The sequence below is a fragment of the Gopherus evgoodei genome, chromosome 8 (assembly GCF_007399415.2).
Source record: "Gopherus evgoodei ecotype Sinaloan lineage chromosome 8, rGopEvg1_v1.p, whole genome shotgun sequence".
Classification (NCBI taxonomy): domain Eukaryota; kingdom Metazoa; phylum Chordata; order Testudines; family Testudinidae; genus Gopherus; species Gopherus evgoodei.
This window is the reverse complement of record NC_044329.1, coordinates 48,191,906-48,208,641: the sequence shown is the minus strand read 5'-3', so window position 1 is coordinate 48,208,641 and position 16,736 is coordinate 48,191,906. Positions and strand designations below refer to the sequence as shown.

Genomic DNA, 16,736 nt, shown 5'->3' with positions numbered 1-16,736 from the left:
TTCCTGCTGTGTGAGTGTTTCTTGTTTTAAGTGGAAAAGAAGCCCTGCTATTCCAGTTGGAATCCATTATCCTATTGCCTAACATAGGTGTTCTGCTTAGCTAACGACCTCCTATGTCAAGGCAGGCAAACGGCATTCCAGGAGATTACAGCCTACTCCATAGTTTGAGAGGTCTATGAGTCATACTAGATGATATCCCAAGGTATGTCTACATCTACAATTTTGCAGCGCTGGTTGTTACAGCTGTATTAGTACAGCTATATAGGGCCAGCGCTGCAGAGTGGCCACACTTACAGCAACCAGTGCTGCAAGTGGTGTTAGATGTGGCCACGCTGCAGCGCTGTTGCACACCGCGGGGAAGGAGACCTGCTTGGAGGGGGGGTCGGGGAACGCCAGAGCACACCGCGAGGCTGGATACCTGCTTGGAGGGGGGGTCGGGGAACGCCAGAGCAAACCGCGGGGAAGGAGACCTGCTTGGAGGGGGGGTCGGGGAATGCCAGAGCACACCACGGGAAAGGAGACCTGCTTGGAGGGGGGGTTGGGGAATGCCAGAGCACACCGCGGGGAAGGAGACCTGCTTGGAGGGGGGGTCGGAGAACGCCAGAGCAAACCGCGGGGAAGGAGACCTGCTTGGAGGGGGGGTCGGGGAACGCCAGAGCACACCGCGGGGAAGAAGACCTGCTTGGAGGGGGGGTCGGGGAACGCCAGAGCACACCGCGGGGAAGGAGACCTGCTTGGAAGGCAGTGGAGTTTGCTTAATTACCAGAGAGGCTTCCTCAGGTATGCTGGGATACCTGCTTATTCCACAGAGGTCAACAAAAACGCTGGTGAGTGTCTACACCTGATGACCAGCGCTGGTGATCCAGCGCTGGATCCTCTACACCCGAGGCACGACCGGGTGTACGGCCAGCGCTGCAAACAGGGAGTTGCAGCGCTGGTAATGCCCTGCAGGTGTGTACACATCCTAAGTTGCAGCACTGTAACCACCTCATCAGCGCTGCAATTTGTAGTGTAGACAAGGCCCCAGTTACAGGGCTGGCTGCCGCTCTTTCACCTTTCTGGTCTCTCCGAATGTATCCCCTCAGGCACCAGGCTTCCTGCCCACACCACTCCTGGGGTGGAATCAGCCGTTTCACCCACTCTTGAGACTGGGCGCTGGGCTACAGCACCCTTTATGAAACCACGTTTACCCAACAGGACCAACTAAGTTCAGCACCTGGGGTCCCTCCCTTTGGGAATCTGTGACCAGTGGTGTATACAGTCAGAGCGTTAGCTTCACCCAAATCATCGTCTGGTTTGGAGCAGGAATAAAGCCCCAAGAGAAAAAGGATTGAAAACAGCCTACACACGTCCATCTTGGCAGTCGATCCTATGTGATGGATGGTAACCTAATGTTGGACTGCCAGCCCCCTACTGGAACTTAGTGAGTTAGTGAGACCTTGGCTAGCCCTCTCCCCTACTAGGAGAAAGGGAAAAGGCCAAAGAGGACTCAGAATCCTGAGACTCATAATCCCCAGGGCCATTGGGAAGAGGCTCGTTCTCCAAATCAGCCAGCTTGACAGGATGGGCAGGCCAAAGAGTGAGTCAATAGCCTGGGTCCCCTCCCTGTGAGCTGGGGCTGCTAGAGCAGAACAGAGCCAAGGAGACAGCAGCAGCTGGAGCTTGGCTGGAGACAGCAGCAGCAGCATTGAGCTGTGGGGGCAGAGCTGGGCTGGAGGCAGAAATAAGCTAGAGAAAGACCTGGAGCAGCCCAGAGCCAGGAGCTGGGGCAGTGCAGACCAGCCACAGCGAGGGCAAGCCAGGGCTGAGCTGCAGTGGGAGCCAGAACCGGAGAGCAGCCGCCGACTGGGCCACAAGTAACACTGGAGCAGAGAGAGATGAGCAGCCGAGGAGGGCAAGGGGGGGTCCCTGGGCAGTGGGAGCCCAGCAGAGGGAGATGTCGCCAGACAAGAGGCCTTGAGGCCGGAGTTGGAGGAGGGACATGGCCCTGGACAGAAGGGGCCAACACTAGGGAGAAAGATCTCACTAGAGGCTGAGGGCATGTATCCACCACCAGAGCAGTGTCTGACCCGTGGTAACACCACAGTGCTGCCAGCGCCTGGTAGGGATGCCTGGGAGGTGTGAGGAACAGGCTGTGAACTTTCCTTATGTCTCAGACACTGCTGTTCATGGTGTTCTCCGTGCCCATTGGGGGAGAGGGGGAGCTTCTTCCTTTAACCATTTCCATTCTTCTCCTGATTGACCACGACATGATTGGGGGTCGAGCCCCACAGGAAGTCTGGGCCCAGCCTTGTCAGGATTACAAGGACTCTGCCACACAGGAGAGTGGCAGAGCAGCCCTCGATGTCAGGCAGGCCTCTGAGTGAAGGGAGTGGAAGCAAGAACTCAGATCCTTTCGCTGGCCAATTTCACCAGGGTAGTGCAGAAACCAGGAAAGTTCCCCACAATAGCCATTCCTCCGGTTACACTAGGCAGGTTTCACTTCCTCAGGCACCCCTCAGGGGGTAACTGGCTCTCAGCTGGATTCTCCCAAACAACTACTGCTCTGCCTCTGGAGAGAAAGTTCCTTTGGTCTTCTGTACTCATGACCCTTTCCTTCCATGGTCCCAACCAGTTCAATAGGTTGTCAGGAGGCAGAATCTTCAAAGCTAATAGTTTGGGCCTTGATTCTAAAAGCCCTTAATTGTTTACTGAGGGGTGGCTTATCCTGAGCCATTCTTGCTCATTCTGCTTGTCATTTCTAACAGGCCCCTATTAGACTAACCCACTATCGTCCTACAGTGACCCTCCAAATAACCAGGTCAGCCTACAGCATTCATGAACTATTGCAGAGCAGTTCCAAACTATCACTGAATCTTAAGGGCCATGTCTCACCCCAATGGTTACTTCATCCCCTGAGTTGGTGGCTGGGTCTGAAAGAGCTTGGGAAGGGTTTCCTCCACAAAAGAGCTTCCACCCCTTTGCCTTTCGCACAAATCCTCAAACATAATTTTATCAATTGGCCATATAGGGTGAAATCCTGGCCCCACTGAAATCAATGGGAGTTTTGCTTTTGACTGCAGTGGGACCAGGATTTCATCCATAAATCTTAGTTTGCTGCTGAGCCCCACTTACGGATTCAAGAGATTGACTTCAGGCAAGCCAGACTTGAACATTTTGGCAAAGGTTTAAAAGACACCAGTGCCTGGTGCTGCTGAAACACAGGGATGTTAAGATAACCACAGTTGTTGGTCACAGATGGGCATTGCCCTTAATCCTAAAGACATTCTCCCTGCCAGGGCAGCCCACGGCGCCATGGTCAGGAGGATGCCATGCAGCAGTACAGAGGCACACACTGCTGGCTGGCAGGGGAGCACCACAAACTCACAGAGGCGACACACATGGGGGATGCCCAGATTTCTCTCTGCTTCTGCCCCATGGAATAGGAAGGGGGGACAAGTGGTGACACAGATACTGCTCTCCCCACTCCACAGATTCCATGCCGCTCCCTAGGGGTCTGTGAAAAGGAGGAGAGTGAAGAGCAACATCAAGCACTCCATGCATCCAGGTCACTTCCCCACGTGGAACGTGCTGTGAAGCGAGCATCGGAAGCTGCTGCCCTTCCCTTACGCAGCCCAGGTGGGGAAAGTAACCTGGATTCAAATAGCCCTGACACTGCTCCTCGCTCACAGCCCCTTAGGGGGACACAGAGGAGCAGCATTTGAGAGGGGAGCGAGCAGCAATGCCAGCCGCTCCTTGCATCCAGGTCGGTTTCCCCACATGGGTGCAGGGGTTAGGGGTATGTGGAGGATTGAAGAGGTCAGGAGTACAGAAGGAACAGTGCAGCACAAAGTAGGGGTGGCAGTATACCATATACCATGCCACCCTTATTTCTCTGCTGCTGCTGACAGTGGCACTGCCTTCAGAGCTAGGCACCCAGCCAGCAGCCACCACTTGTCAGCCGCCCAGCAGTTCTTAATTTGTGCAGGGGCTTGCTGGGGCTCAGTCCCAGCACCTCTTTCAATACAAATAAAGCACTGAGGGAGGCAGCGGGGGATTGTGGGGTGGGGAGCCTGTGGGGGCCAGGGGGGGTGAGGAGCCCACAGGGGCATGGGGCAATGGGGTGCATCACCATGCCCATGGGGTCCAGGAACACCAAAATACAAATTCCATTGTGCCCATGGTACCATTTTCCCTATGGCTGGCCCTACTTCCTGCCCTGAAAAATCCTTGTTATTGCAGCAGCCCAGCAATACAAATTTTAACATATGTATTAACCTTTCTCCTTTACTGGGCTGCAGAAATTCCAACTACTTCATCATTTATTTCCCTGCCATACTCCAGCTTAAGCTCCTACAATGCAAGGCACTGAAGGAGTTCCAGAGAGCAACTTTGACACTAACTTTGACACTAACTAACTTCGTCAGATGCATCTGACGAAGTGGGCATTCACCCATGAAAGCTCATGCTCCAAAACGTCTGTTAGTCTATAAGGTGCCACAGGATTCTTTGCTGCTTTGACACTAACGTGACTCTCTCCTGATACAGGAAAGCATGGTCCAGAGGGTGGCAATCATTGGAGCTGGGTCCAGTGGACTGGCCTCCATCAAGTGCTGTCTGGATGAGGGGCTGGAGCCCACCTGCTTTGAGCAAAGTCATGACATCGGGGGCCTCTGGAGGTTCACAGTGAGTGGGATTTCCCTATCCAGTCACTTCTTAACAAGGTGTTTATTTTGGACCAGGCTATGTGTTGCTTTGAATATTACCATAGTTTACATTCGCAGCCAAGGAAGAGACTGTACCCATGGACCTAGGCACATTTTCAAACTAGATTTGGCTTTCCTTTCTGACTTCACGAGGATAAGGAGATGAAACAACAAGAGCCATAGTCTCTGGCATACACATATCTACTCTTCCCCAGTAAAGTCAGTACTTACACTGGAGCAATGCACCAGAGTCTGGAAATCAGGTGTATCCAGTCCCTCAATAACATCATTATAGAGACAGAGATATGAGGAGATTGAAGGCTTGTCTACATGGGGAAATTGACCAGAGTAGCTACTGCAGAAAAAAACATTCTGGAATAGCTCCCCATGTGGACACACGTAGTATATGTCTACACTACAGGATTATTCCGATTTTGCAGAAACCGGTATTTGGAAACAGATTATATAAAGTTGAGTGCATGCAGCCACACTAAGCACATTAATTCAGTGGTGTGCGTCCGTGTACCGAGGCTAGCGTCGATTTCCGGAACGTTGCACTGTGGGTAGCTATCCCATAGTTCCCGCAGTCTCCCCTACCCATTGGAATTCTGGGTTGAGATCCCAATGCATGATGGGGCAAAAACAGTGTTGCAGGTGATTGTGGGTAAATGTCGTCACTCAATCCTTCCTCCGTGAAAGCAATGGCAGACAATCATTTTGGGCCCTTTTCCCTAGATTGCCCGGGCAGATGTCATAGCATGGCAACCATGGAGCTCGTTTAGCCTTTTTTCACTCTCACCGTATGTGTACTGGATGCTGGTGACAGAGGCAGTACTGCAGTGCTACACAGCAGCATTCACTTGCCTTTGCAAGGTAGCAGAGATGGTTACCAACCCTATTGTAGCGTCTGCTTCTTTGGAAATTGGTGACGATGGTTACCAGCCCTATTGCACCGTCTGCTGCTTTGGAAATTGGTAGTGACGGTTATTGTACTGTCTGCTGCTGTCATGGGTGCTTCTGGCTGGCCTCGCTGAGGTCAGCTGGGGGTGCATGGACAAAAATGGGAATGACTCCACAGGTCATTCCCTTCTTTACGTTTTGTCTAAAAGTAGAGTCAGTCCTGCCTAGAATATGGGGCAAGCCTAATAAAGAACCAGAGACGACAGCCACTCCGGGTCAAAGCCCCAGACATCCCTCAGAAATTATGAGCTGCATGCCATTCTAGGGGGTGCCCCTGCAACAACCCCACCCATTGCTTCCCTCCTCCCCCACCCCCCCTGGGCTACCGTGGCAGTTATCCTCCCATTTGTGTGATGAAGTAATAAAGAATGCAGGAATAAGAAACATTGACTTTTTATTGAGATAAAAAGAGGGGGAGGCAGCCTCCAGCTGCTATGATATTCCAGGCAGGACTGAATCTCCATTAGTCATTAAAGCATGCGGGGTAGAGGAGCGCAGCCTCCAGCTTCTACGATATTCCAGACAGGACTGAATCTCCAGGAGACAAAGCTTAAAGAAGCTTTGCCCAGGAGCCCCCGGCTGACCTCACCGAGGCCAGTCAGGAGCACTTACAGGATGATGATGACAACGGTTATCAGTCCTATTGCACCATCTGCCATTGAGGAGAGGAGAGGAGGGGATGCTTCTGTTTAGTGCTGCAGCACCCCGTCTACCAGCAACATGCAGTAGACATATGATGACACTGAAAAAAGGCGAGAAATGATTTTTTTCCCTTTTTTTTCATGTGGGGGAGGAGGAGTAAATTGACAACATATACCTTAAACCACCCGCGACAATGTTTTTGATCCTTCAGGCATTGGGAGCTCAGCCAAGAATGCAAATGCTTTTCGGAGACTGCGAGAACTGTGGGATAGCTCGAGTCCTCAGTCCCCCCTCCCTCCCTCCAAGAGCGTCTATTTGATTCTTTGGCTTTCCGTTACGCTTGTCACGCAGCACTGTGTTGAGTCCCTGCTGTGGCTTCTGTCTATCATAGCCTTGGATATTTTTTCAAATGCTTTGTCATTTCGTCTTTTGGAATGGAGTTCTGATAGAACAGATTTGTCTCCCCATACAGCGATCAGATCCAGTATCTCCTATACAGTCCATGCTGGAGCTCTTTTTGGATTCTGGGACTGCATGGTCACCCATGCTGATCGGCGCTCCACGCTGGACAAACTGGAAATGAAATTCAAAAGTTCGCGAGGCTTTCCCTGTCTACCTGGCCAGTGCATCCAAGTTCAGATTGCTGTCCAGAGTGGTCACAATGGTGCATTGTGGGATAGCGCCCGGAGGCCAATACCGTCGAATTGCGGCCACACTAATCCTAATCCGACATGGCAATACTGATTTCAGCACTACTCCCTTCGTCGGGGAGGATTACAGATACTGGTATTAACAGCCCTTTATATCGATATAAAGGGCTTCGTTGTGTGGACGGTGCAGGGTTAATTCGGTTTAACGCTGCTAAATTTGGTATAAACGCGTAGTGTAGACAGGCCTCACTCTGGAATAAGCATGTCTGGTTTGTTTTTGTTGTCTGGTTTTTGTTTGTTTTCTGTGTTATCTGAATCCACTTTGGAAGTGGATTAAGCTAAACCAGGAAAGGCACTCTTCTTCCAAAATAAGAGTGTCCACATAGAGAGTTATTCCAGAACAGCTATAGCTCTTCAGATTCATAGACTCTAGGACTGGAAGAGACCTTGAGAGGTCATCGAGTCCAGTCCCCTGCCCTCATGGCAGGACCAAATACTGTCTAGACCATCCCTGATAGACATTTATCTAACCTACTCTTAAATATCTCCACAGATGGAGATTCCACAACCTCCCCAGGCAATTTATTCCAGTGTTTAACTACCCTGACAGTTAGGAACTTTTTCCTAATGTCCAACCTAAATCTCCCTTGCTGCAGTTCAAGCCCATTGCTTCTTATTCTATCATTAGAGGTTAAGGTGAACAAGTTTTCTCCCTCCTCCTGATGACACCCTTTTAGATACCTGAAAACTGCTATCATGTCCCCTCTCAGTCTTCTCTTTTCCAAACTAAATAAACCCAGTTCTTTCAGCCTTCCTTCATAGGTCATGGTCTCAAGAACTTTAATCATTCTTGTTGCTCTTCTCTGGACTCTCTCCAGTTTCTCCACATCTTTCTTGAAATGCGGTACCCAGAACTGGACACAATACTCCAGTTAAGGCCTAACCAGCGCAGAGTAGAGCGGAAGAATGACTTCTCGTGTCTTGTTTACAACACACCTGTTAATGCATCCCAGAATCACGTTTGCTTTTTTTGCAACAGTATCACACTGTTGACTCATATTTAGCTTGTGGTCCACTATGACCCCTAGATCTCTTTCTGCCATACTCCTTCCTAGACAGTCTCTTCCCATTCTGTATGTGTGAAACTGATTGTTCCTTCCTAAGTGGAGCACTTTGCATTTGTCTTTATTGAACTTCAGCCGGTTTACCTCAGACCATTTCTCCAATTTGTTCAGATCATTTTGAATTTTGACCCTGTCCTCCAAAGCAGTTGCAATCCCTCCCAATTTGGTATCATCTGCAAACTTAATAAGCGTACTTTCTATGCCAACATCTAAGTCGTTGATGAAGGTATTGAACAGAGTCGGTCCCAATACAAACCCCTGCGGAACCCCACTTGTTATATCTTTCCAGCAGGATTGGGAGCCATTAATAACTACTCTCTGAGTACGGTTATCCAGCCAGTTATGCACCCACCTTATAGTAGCCCCATCTAAATTGTATTTGCCTAGTTTATCGATAAGGATATCATGTGAGACCGTATCAAATGCCTTACTAAAGTCTAGGTATACCACATCCACCGATTCTCCCTTATCCACAAGACTCGTTATCCTATCAAAGAAAGCTATCAGATTGGTTTTACACAATTTGTTCTTTACAAATCCATGCTGGCTATTCCCTATCACCTTACCACCTTCCAAGTGTCTGCAGATGATTTCTTTAATTACTTGCTCCATTATCTTCCCTGGCACAGAAGTTAAACTAACTGGTCTGTAGTTTCCTGGGTTGTTTTTCCCCCCCTTTTTATAGATGCGCACTATATTTACCCTTTTCCAGTCTTCTGGAATCTCTCCCGTCTCCCATGACTTTCCAAAGATAATAGCTAGAGGCTCATATACCTCCTCGATTAACTCCTTGAGTATTCTAGGATGCATTTCATCAGGCCCTGGTGACTTACAGGCATCTAACTTTTCTAAGTGATTTTTAACTAGCTCTTTTTTTATTTTATCTTCTAAACCTACCCCCTTCCCATAAGCATTCACTGTGTTAGACATTCCTTCAGATTTCTCAGTGAAGACCGAAACAAAGGAGTCATTAAGCATCGCTGCCATTTCCAAGTTTCCTGTTACTGTTTCTCCCTCCTCACTGAGCAGTGGGCCTACCCTGTCCTTGGTCTTCCTCTTGCTTCTAATGTATTGATAAAAAGTCTTCTTGTTTCCCTTTATTCTCATAGCTAGTTTGAGCTCATTTTGTGCCTTTGCCTTTCTAATCTTGCCCCTGCATTCCTGTGTTATTTCCCTATATTCATCCTTTGTAATCTGACCTAGTTTCCATTTTTTATATGACTCCTTTTTATTTTGTTGGTCATGCAAGATCTCGTGGTTAAGCCAAAGTGGTCTTTTGCCACATTTTCTATCTTTCCTACCCATCGGAATAGCTTGCTTTTGGGCCCTTAATAGTGTCCCTTTGAAAAACTGCCAATTCTCCTCAGTTGTTTTTCCCCTTAGTCTTGATTCCCATGGGACCTTACCTATCAGCTCTCTGAGCTTACCAAAATCCACCTTCCTGAAATCCATTGTCTCTATTTTGCTGTACTCCCTTCTACCCTTCCTTAGAATTGCAAACTCTATGATTTCATGACCACTTTCACCCAAGCTTCCTTCTACTTTCAAATTCTCAATGAGTTCCTCCCTATTTGTTAAAATCAAGTCTAGAACAGCTTTCCCCCAGTAGCTTTTTCAACCTTCTGAAATAAAAAGTTGTCTGCAATGCAATCCAGGAACTTATTGGATAGTCTGTGCCCCATGGTGTTATTTTCCCAACATATATCTGAATAGTTGAAGTCCCCCATCACCACCAAATCTTGGGCTTTGGATGATTTTGTTAGTTGTTTAAAAAAAGCCTCATCCACCTCTTCCACCTGGTTAGGTGGCCTGTAGTAGACTCCTAGCATGACATCACCCTTGTTTTTTACCCTTTTTATCCTAACCCAGAGACTTTCAACACTTCCGTCTCCTATGTCCATCTCCACCTCAGTCCAAGTGTGTACATTTTTAATATATAAGGCAACACCTCCTCCCGTTTTCCCCTGTCTATCCTTCCTGAGCAAACTATACCCATCCACACCAACATTCCAATCATATGTATTATCCCACCAAGTTTCAGTGATGCCAACAATGTCACAGTTGTATTTATTTATTAGGACTTCCAGTTCTTCCTGCTTATTACCCATACTTCTCGCATTTGTATATAGGCATCTAAGACACTAGTTTGATCTTGCCTCCCAGTTTTGCCCTGACACTCCTTTCTCTCTGCCATTATAGCCCACGCTCCCTCTTGTTTCCGACCCATCTCCCAGGTCTTCATGTTCCCCACTTACCTGTGAGCTTTGCTCACCTGTCCCCGTCGAACCTAGTTTAAAGCCCTCCTCACTAGGTTAGCCAGTCTGTGTGCAAATAGGGTCTTTCCCCTCCTCGAAAGGTGAACACCGTCTCTGCCTAGCAGTCCTTCCTCGAATAGCATCCCGTGGTCAAGGAAGCCAAAGCCCTCCTGGCGACACCATCTTCGCACCCAGGCATTCACTTCCATTATGCATCTATCTCTGCCCAGACCCCTACCTTTGACAGGAAGAATCGAAGAGAATGCCACCTGCGTTCCAAACTCCTTCACCCGCACTCCCAGAGCCCTGTAGTCACTCTTGATCCGCTCAGCGTCACACCTCGCAGTATCATTTGTACCCACATGGATGAGTAGCATGGGGTAGTAGTCAGAAGGCAGGATAATCCTCGACAATGCCTCTGTAACATTTCGGATACGGGCCCTTGGCAGGCAGCATACCTCCTGGGATGAAATGTCAGGGCGACAGATGGGCGCCTCCATCCCACTCAGCAGAGAGTCTCCAACTACCACTACCCTACGTTTCCTATTTTCAGTGGTGGAAGCAGACCTCCCAGTCTTAGGGGTACGAGGCTTCTCCTCCTTTACTGTAGGGGATGATTCCTTCTCTCCTGTATCAAGAAGAGCATAACGGTTACCTATTACCACGGCAGGAGGGTTTACAGCAGGGGTGGAGCACTGCCTGCTGCCAGAAGTAACCAGCTGCCTGTGTCCACCCTGAGCCATCTCCTCCTCCACCAGTGGTGTGTCAGCAGTCCTGTGAACTGGGACAGCTACCTCAGCTGTCTCCACATGGACACTGTCCAGGAATTGCTCGTGGATGCGGATGCTCCTCAACCTAGCCACCTCCTTCTGTAGCTCTCCCACCTGTTGCCTGAGAGATTCCACCAGTAGGCACCTTTCACATTGGATGCCTCCCACCAACCTGGATATTAGTAAGTGGAAATTGCAAGTTACAGTCTTTGCAAAACCACACCAGTATCTGGGTAGAAGCATCCATGCTCTGGTGCTCTGTCTGGCTACAGGTGCAGGTGGAGAAGACAGAAGCAGTGCTGCCACAGGTGTTGCGGGTCTTCCTAACCATCGTAAGCCTTCCTCTGTCAAACTCCCTCTCAAACTCCCCTGTCTGCAGCTCCCTGTCCGCTCTGCTCTGCTTTAAAGAGAAAGGTTTTGGATGTAGTCTGATTTATAGGTTTTCAAGGGACTAACGGGTCACGGATAGGACTGACAAGGGACCCCCGCTCCCTTCCTACTCCCCTTCTAAACTCCCTTGCGAAACTCCCTGTTAGCAGCCCCTGTTCACCTTATTCTGGAATAACTTCCCAGTGTAGACAAGTCTGGAGGTGATGGTGCAGGACCCATGTGTCTGTTCTGTGTACCAGTGGGCTGTTTAACCCTGCTCTGATGAACCAAATCAAGTAAACCCCTCTCAGTCAGTCTTTTTTGGAAAACATGGTTGCATATTTTGCATTTGACACAGGAAGCGGGGAGGATCTGTGTCTACAGATCAGTGATAACCAACACCTCCAAGGAGATGATGTGTTTCAGCGACTTCCCCTTCCCAGAGGATTTCCCCAACTACATGAACCACTCCAGGCTCCTGGAGTATTTCAGAATGTACGCCAAGCACTTCGGCCTTCTCAGATACATACGCTTTAAGGTAAGAAGGGAGTCAAAGGTTTGTGTGTGTGCGGTGCTGCAGTTGACATGCCAGGCCTTCAGGTCTGGCCAAGCAACGTTTGGTGCAGGACCCAAAGAGGTGTGGGGACAAAGACGGCTGAACATTTAATGTCACCTTTGTGCTCCCCGAATCCTGGAGTTAGCCAGGCTGGCAGTCTGACCCCCACTGCTAGTGAGAGGAGACTCAAGGCTGCCCTAATATATGGTGGCTGGTGACAGGTCACACTCCTCAGCTATCCTTTTCAGCTCCTTAGCATCATTATCTTGGGGCAAAGGGGCTGGAGCAGGGGTCTTGCATATTTACAGAAGAAAGAAATATCTGTACCTCCATGCTTACCTGAGCACTGAGGCCCAGATTCTCAAAGGTCGGTAGATGCCTAACTCCCAGTGGGATTTAGGACCCCAAGTATCTTCGGGGATCTGAGTCTAACCGTTCACACACGGAACCGGTTTACTATAAAGAACAATCCATAATAATGTTTTGATTTTCATGTGGTTTCCTGTAAGACCACAGTTCAAAGTATAAGGAAACGCCCAGATTTCTCCACCACTGGCCAGTGGGATGTTGTCACTGAGACTGATGGGACGGTTGAGTCGGCCGTTTTTGACGCTGTTATGGTTTGCAGTGGCCATTATGCAGAGCCCCATTTACCACTGGATTCTTTCCCTGGTAAGTCCTGCATTTACGGTTGAATTTATTACAGAAAGCCGCACGGCACGTGGGGTGAAATTCAGCCCTGGTGAAGCCGTCTGTGGCGGGATGAATTCCAGCATTAGTGAATAATGTGAATTCACATATGGACTGGAATACGACTCCCTGTGTGCTTCCCTACAGTGCCCTGCCTGTGTCCTTCTGATCTGCCTAGAAGAGATGGTCTCTGTAGTAAGAGGGTATTTTATTCCTAAGGTCCTTTCAGCCCTTGCCTCGCTAATGAGACTGCCAATGAGGTTATTAATTAGCCCCAGCTGTGAGGGTGGTTTAATGTGATGCAGGTGAAGCATAAACTGAAACTGACTGCCTGAGTATGACATAGCTGAGTAGAGCTAATACGCAACTTCCCAGATCTACAGAGAGAAAGCGTATAGCTTTGCAACTAAGGAGAAAATCAGTCTGACCCATTTTCCCTGAGTTTTCTGCCAGCCTCACTTTGGGAAGCCCCACCCTTAGAATCCCCGGGGGAGGGTGGGGGGGGGAGGCTTCAGAGCCCCTTAAAGGAAGGCAATTGGCGGCACCTTCTCTCATGACAAGATGAAAATCTAGAGGGCCAGATCCTCAGCTGGTGTAAATTGGTGTAGCTATTGAAGTCCATGGAGCTATGATGATTTATATCAGCTGAGGACCTAGCACAGAATTTGCAAAATATTCTGAAAGATGATGATGGAAAGCACTAATATATAAGAAAAACAATGAGGAGTCCAGTGGCACCTTAAAGACGAACAAATTTATTTGGGCATAAGCTTCATGGGTAAAAAAAAAACCACTTCCATCTGAAGAAGTGGGGTTTTTTACCCATGAAAGCCTATGCTCAAATAAATCTGTTTTTCTTTAAGGTGCCACCGGACTCCTTGTTGTTTTTATGGATACAGACTAACACAGCTGCCCCTCTGATACTAATATGTAAGCTAAGACAATTCATTGTTATTATTTGTATATATTTCATGATCTCTGCAAACTCCCATGCCTGAGCTGAACCTACTCCACACTAGAGGAGCATGAGGAAAATGAAACATTGATGTCATCATATTAGCAACTCCAGATTTAAAAAGATGGCATTTTCTTGACATAGGAATAAAAACCAATGGGCCCAGAGGATAGGATATTGGATCCTCTCAGAGTATTCAGGCTCCACACATCACCCAGTGAAGTCAAGACTCCTATTGATCTCAAGTGCACTTGAATCTGACATTAAGGAAAAATGGTGGACACGAAGTGGGAAGATTAAAGTAATTAAACTGGAATTAAGGGTCAAAAGCAATGCTGTCCAGGTGGAATTGTCTCAATGAAACAAGCACATTTATCTAATAGCAGGAGATGCTCCCTGTTTTTTTCACAGGTATAGAAAATCACTTTAGAGGCCAGTACCTCCACAGCTGGGAATACAAAGACTCTGCCAGTTTCCAAGGGAAGAGAGTCCTTGTGCTCGGTGTTGGGAATTCTGGAGGAGATATCGCCGTGGAGATCAGTCGGGTGGCTGCTCAGGTACAGCTCTGGGATGGTGTAGAGATTTGGGAGTCTGAGTTTCTCATGCACACACAGTGTCACTTTGGGGTGGCTATAATAATAGTCCAACAGACCACAAGCAAAGGCAGATCAAATCCTGGGGAGCACCAGCCATGCTGATTGTGGTTTCTCTCTGAACACTATAACTACAATATCTACTGTTACTACTTGTATATTGAGTTGTCCCAAGTACACATGCCACCCTTTTGAAAGCGGAACATATGCAATTGGCAAAGAATTCTAAGTAGATCAGAGGTTCCTGGACAGAAAGCACCTCTTCCTGTAACCACCAGTCATCCCCTCCCTGCCAGTTTTCTTCCTTTAATTCCACCATCCATTTTTGCTCCATCTCACACTGGTCTCCACCTACCCAGTTCCATTTTCAAAGTAGCTTTGCTGTTTCCAGATCAGCCACATGCAACCTGGCACCTTCAGGTCCTAGATGTGCCCCCAAATCCTTCATGTAGGCTGCCAAGGAGCCTTCTTTGAAAGAAATGGAAAGCAGGATGTTGAAAAGGTTTCACTGATAGTCCTGCACTCATGAGTAGGACCTGGGACTATTCTCCCACCCATCCCCCAAGTCAGGAAACATAGCTAGTATCTTGAGATCTTCAAAAACCCTAATTACTACCCGTGGAAAGTGCTTCAGGAAGGATGCCAGGCAATATTAGAATGGCATGAACAAACTAGCAGCCGAGGACATGCTGAGATTAGGCATTGCAAAGTGCACGGAGGTTCAGATCAAAAGCTATAAAAAGATACACTTCAGTTTCCTGGACTGTTTTGCAAATCAGTTCAGCAGATAAATTGGTGGTTTTGCAGCCACTAGGAGCCAGAGAGAGAGACACTGTGAACTGACTTGTTCATCTGGATCCTGGTTCCTTGCCCCAATCTCCTGATCTTGGGATATTCTGGTTCGCTCTTTACCCTTCCATGCTGAAGGCCTCCTAGCAAACATGCAAGATATGATTTGACAGTGGGAACAAAAAACGGAACCCAAATTCCCAGGCAATACGTTTCTCAGGCCTCAATTATTTTCCAGGTGTTTCTCAGCACCAGAAGTGGCACATGGGTGATTAGTCGTATTTCAGACCATGGCTTCCCTGTTGACATGATGCTCACCACTCGCTTTCACAACTGTCTCGAAAACTTCCTCCCATCAGCCCTCATGAGATGGCTAAGGCTGAAGAAGTTCAATACATGGTTTGACCATGCAAATTATGGCTTGATTCCTCAGAAAAGGTGCTTTCTTTGTTTTCTGTGTAAATCTCCCGTTTCATTTGGGGAATAATTACAGACTAGCAAAGCCCTACATTGCCTTGCTCAGAGGCAGTTCTAGTTTAGGGATTGACACCTATCTGCCAATGGTGGCAATTTTTCACATTTGTTTCCATGTCATACCTTTGTGTGAATTGATCCTTCCCAGTAAGATTGACAGCTGCCCCTTCTGGATAACAGTGGAACTGACTGGATCTATAATTTAAGGACTTAGAACATTACCCTACAGAAGGCAGGAGACTGGATAGCTCAAGAGTAGAGCTAGGTGAATTTTTTTATGCAAACAGTTTTTTCAATGCAAAAAGAACATTAAAAACATTTAAGCCCTCTCATACTAAATACAAAATGAAAACAATTGTTTCAGGTTGAACAAAACGTTTTGTTCAATCCAAAACTATGTTTCGGGGGCCGTTTTGGGATGAGGTTTGTTTTGTTGAGGAAAAAAAAATTGTTTCAGCTCAACCTGAACCAATTTTTTTTTTCCGATTTTTCTGTTCAACCTCCAAACTGAAAAATGAGTGATTTGCCCACCCTACTCAGGAGGCTGACAAAGACCCTTTAGCATCTAGGTGACTGGTTCAAATTCAGCCTAGGTCAGTGACAGGAACTTAGGATCGCTAAGTTCTGAGCGCTGTTTGGTTGTCTACATGACATGAGTTGCTGGCTCAGCTTTCCACTCAAAGAAACATTACTATCGACAAGAAAAACAGCATTGTAAGGCTAGATTCTCCTCTGCACAGCCTGAGCAGCATGAAGAAGATGGAAGCTGACTACACCTGGCCAGCTGACTCTCAGTGGGTATGAAGCCAGCACAGCCAGCTTCTCCACTGACCATCCTACCCACAACCCAGGTGGGCTGGGGGTTGGGCAGAGGTGAAAGTAAGCCCCTCCAGCAGCTACCTCCCTGGGCCCTTTAAATCGTCCCCGGAGCCCTGGGGTAGCGGCGGTGGAGCTCTGGTGGCTATTTGAAGGATCCAGGGCTGCGGCAGCTGCTACTGCCCTGGCCCTTAAAATAGCCATTGGAGACCTGCCACCACCTCCCCAAGGCTCCAGCAGCAGGGCTCCGGGGACGATTTAAGGGTGCGGGGCTCTGGTAGCCGCTACTGCCCTGGGCCCTTTAAATTGTCCCTGGAGCCTGCCAGAGGCCAGGGGCCAGGATGGTAGCGGCTGCCACAGCCCCAGACCTTTTAAATAGCCGCTGGAGCCGTGGGAACTATTTAAAGG

At 48.4% G+C, this 16,736-nt stretch overlaps 1 protein-coding gene across 3 annotated transcripts in view; it reads left to right on the top strand.

Moving 5' to 3' along the window:
• Window positions 1-16,736, top strand: part of LOC115656167 (dimethylaniline monooxygenase [N-oxide-forming] 4-like) — a 34,610-nt gene that overhangs the window by 4,977 nt on the left and 12,897 nt on the right. For 2 of the 3 annotated variants that reach the window (XM_030572552.1, XM_030572553.1), the window contains 5 exons: window positions 4,528-4,665; window positions 11,814-11,993; window positions 12,521-12,683; window positions 14,068-14,213; window positions 15,277-15,476. In XM_030572552.1, coding sequence (XP_030428412.1) covers window positions 4,534-4,665; window positions 11,814-11,993; window positions 12,521-12,683; window positions 14,068-14,213; window positions 15,277-15,476 — 821 coding nt within the window. In that variant the 5' untranslated portion in view covers window positions 4,528-4,533. Of the gene's footprint in view, window positions 1-4,527; window positions 4,704-11,813; window positions 11,994-12,520; window positions 12,684-14,067; window positions 14,214-15,276; window positions 15,477-16,736 lie in introns of those variants that run through there. The other variant, XM_030572554.1, reaches the window with a different exon arrangement.